Source organism: Belonocnema kinseyi, chromosome 5 (genome assembly GCF_010883055.1).
Source record: "Belonocnema kinseyi isolate 2016_QV_RU_SX_M_011 chromosome 5, B_treatae_v1, whole genome shotgun sequence".
NCBI classification, from domain to species: Eukaryota; Metazoa; Arthropoda; class Insecta; order Hymenoptera; family Cynipidae; genus Belonocnema; species Belonocnema kinseyi.
The window spans coordinates 100,719,203-100,721,565 of NC_046661.1; the positions used below are offsets into that span (position 1 = coordinate 100,719,203).

Genomic DNA, 2,363 nt, shown 5'->3' on the forward strand with positions numbered 1-2,363 from the left:
AGTTCTCCAAGTCCGTCACCTACTTCTTCAAGTTCTTCACCTGGTCGTTTAAGTGATTCGCCTGGCTATAAAGATACTCGACCTGGTTCTCCAAGTCCGTCATCTAGTTCTTCAAGTTCTTCACCTGGTCGTTTAAGTGATTCGCCTGGCTATAAAGATACTCGACCTGGTTCTCCAAGTCCATCACCTAGTTCTTCAAGTTCTTCACCCGGTCGTTTAAGTGATTCGCCTGGCTATCAAAATAATCGACCTGGTTCTCCAAGTCCGTCACCTAGTTCTTCAAGTTCTTCACCTGGCCGTTTAAGTGATTCGCCTGGCTATCAAAGTAATCGACCTAGTTCTCCAAGTCCGTCACGTACTTCTTCAAGTTCTTCACCTGGTCGTTTAAGTGATTCGCCTGCCTTTAAAAATAATCGACCTAGTTTTCCAAGTCAGTCACATAGTTCTTCGAATTCTTTACCTGAACGTTTATATCATTTGCCTGGCTTTACAAATAATCGACCTAGTTCTCCAAGTCCGTCACCTACTTCTTCAAGTTCTTCACCTGGTCGTTTAAGTGATTCGCCTGGCTATAAAGATACTCGACCTGGTTCTCCAAGTCCGTCACCTAGTTCTTCAAGTTCCTCACCTGGTCGTTTAAGTGATTCGCCTGGCTATCAAAATAATCGACCTGGTTCTCCAAGTCCGTCACCTAGTTCTTCAAGTTCTTCACCTGGTCGTTTAAGTGATTCGCCTGGCTATCAAAGTAATCGACCTAGTTCTCCAAGTCCGTCACCTACTTCTTCAAGTTCTTCACCTGGTCATTTAAGTGATTCGCCTGGCTATAAAGATACTCGACCTGGTTCTCCAAGTCAGTCCCCTAGTTCTTCAAATTCTTCACCGGGTCGTTTAAGTGATTCGCCTGGCTATCAAAATTATGAACCTAGTTGTCCAATTCAGTCACCTAGTTCTTCAAATTCTTCACCTGGTCGTTTAAGTAACTCGCCAGGCTATACAAATAATCTACCAGGTTCTACAAGTCAGTCGCCTAGTTATTCAAGTTCTTCACCTGGTCGTTTAAGTGATTTGCCTGGCTATCGAAATAATCGACCTATTTCTCCAAGTCAGTCACCTAGTTATTCAAGTTCTTCAACTGATCGTTTAAGTGATTCGCCTGGCTGTAAAAATAATCGACCTGGTTCTCTAAGTCACTTACCTAGTTATTCAAGTTCCGCAAATGATCGTTTAAGTAATTCGCCTGGCTATGAAGATAATCGACCGGGTTCTGCAAATTATTCATCTAGTTCTTCAAGTTCTTCAACTAATCGTTTAAGTGATTTGCCTGGCTATAAAAATAATTCACCTGAGTATTTAAGTAATTCACCTAGCTGTTCAAGTTCTTCATCTGGTAGTTCAAGTAATTCGCCCGGCTATCAAAATAATCCACCTGGTTCTCCAAGTTTTTCACCCAGTTATCCAAATTATTCACCTGGTTATTTAGGTAATTGGCCTGCTTATCCAAATTATCTATCTGGTTCTTTAAGTTATTCACCTAGCTATTCAAGCTCTTCACCTGGTTATTCAAGAAATTCGCCTGGCTATCCTAATTATGCACCTATTTATCCAAGTCCTTCATCTGTCCACTCAAGTAATTTACCTGATTATCCAAATTATCCACCTATTTATCCAAGTTCTTCACCTGTTTATTTAAATAATTCGCCTGGATATGCATATTATCCACCTTTTTATCCAAGTTCTTCACTTGATTTTTCAAGTTATTCAGCTGGATATCAAAATTATCCACCTGGTTATTCAAGTTATTCACCTGGTTATTCAAGTTATTCGGCCGGCTATCAAAATTATCCACCTGTTTATTCAAGGTATTCATCTGCTTATCCAAGTTATTCACCTGCTTATGCAAGTTACCTGTATACAAGATCAGCAACTTACTCACCATGGTAATATAAGTACTACCCACATTGAGCAACTTACTCATCCCGACCAATTCGAAGTTCACGTACCCCCGAGGTAACTAAATTCAAGTGGACTATAGTAACTAAGAGTAACGAAAAATAAATAAGAGTTACTAAACAGAAGCTTCAAGTTACTTACTACCACCAACTTCCAGTAACTTACTTCCACTAAGTTTGAGTTTTTCACCTCCAGAAACTATAAGTTACTCATCACCAAAGAATATAAGCTACTTTCACCAACTTGAAGTTACATGTCTTCATCAACAAAAAGTTACTAATCATCAACTTCAAGTTACTCAATTCCACTAACTACAAGTTTCTTACTTCCATCCAGTTCAAGTAACTCACCTCAAAAAATTGGAAGTTATTCATCACCACAAATTATAAGTTGATTACTTTTACCAAATGTAA

General features: G+C 39.3%; 1 protein-coding gene across 1 annotated transcript in view; it reads left to right on the top strand.

Annotated features, from left to right (window-relative positions):
• The window catches only part of LOC117173806 (serine-rich adhesin for platelets-like), a 4,173-nt gene extending 2,232 nt beyond the window's left edge, over positions 1–1,941 (top strand). The window contains exon 2 of the mRNA XM_033362448.1: positions 3–1,941. Coding sequence (XP_033218339.1) covers positions 3–1,941 — 1,939 coding nt within the window. The remainder of the gene's footprint in view (positions 1–2) is intronic.
• The last annotated feature ends 422 nt before the right edge of the window (positions 1,942–2,363 follow it).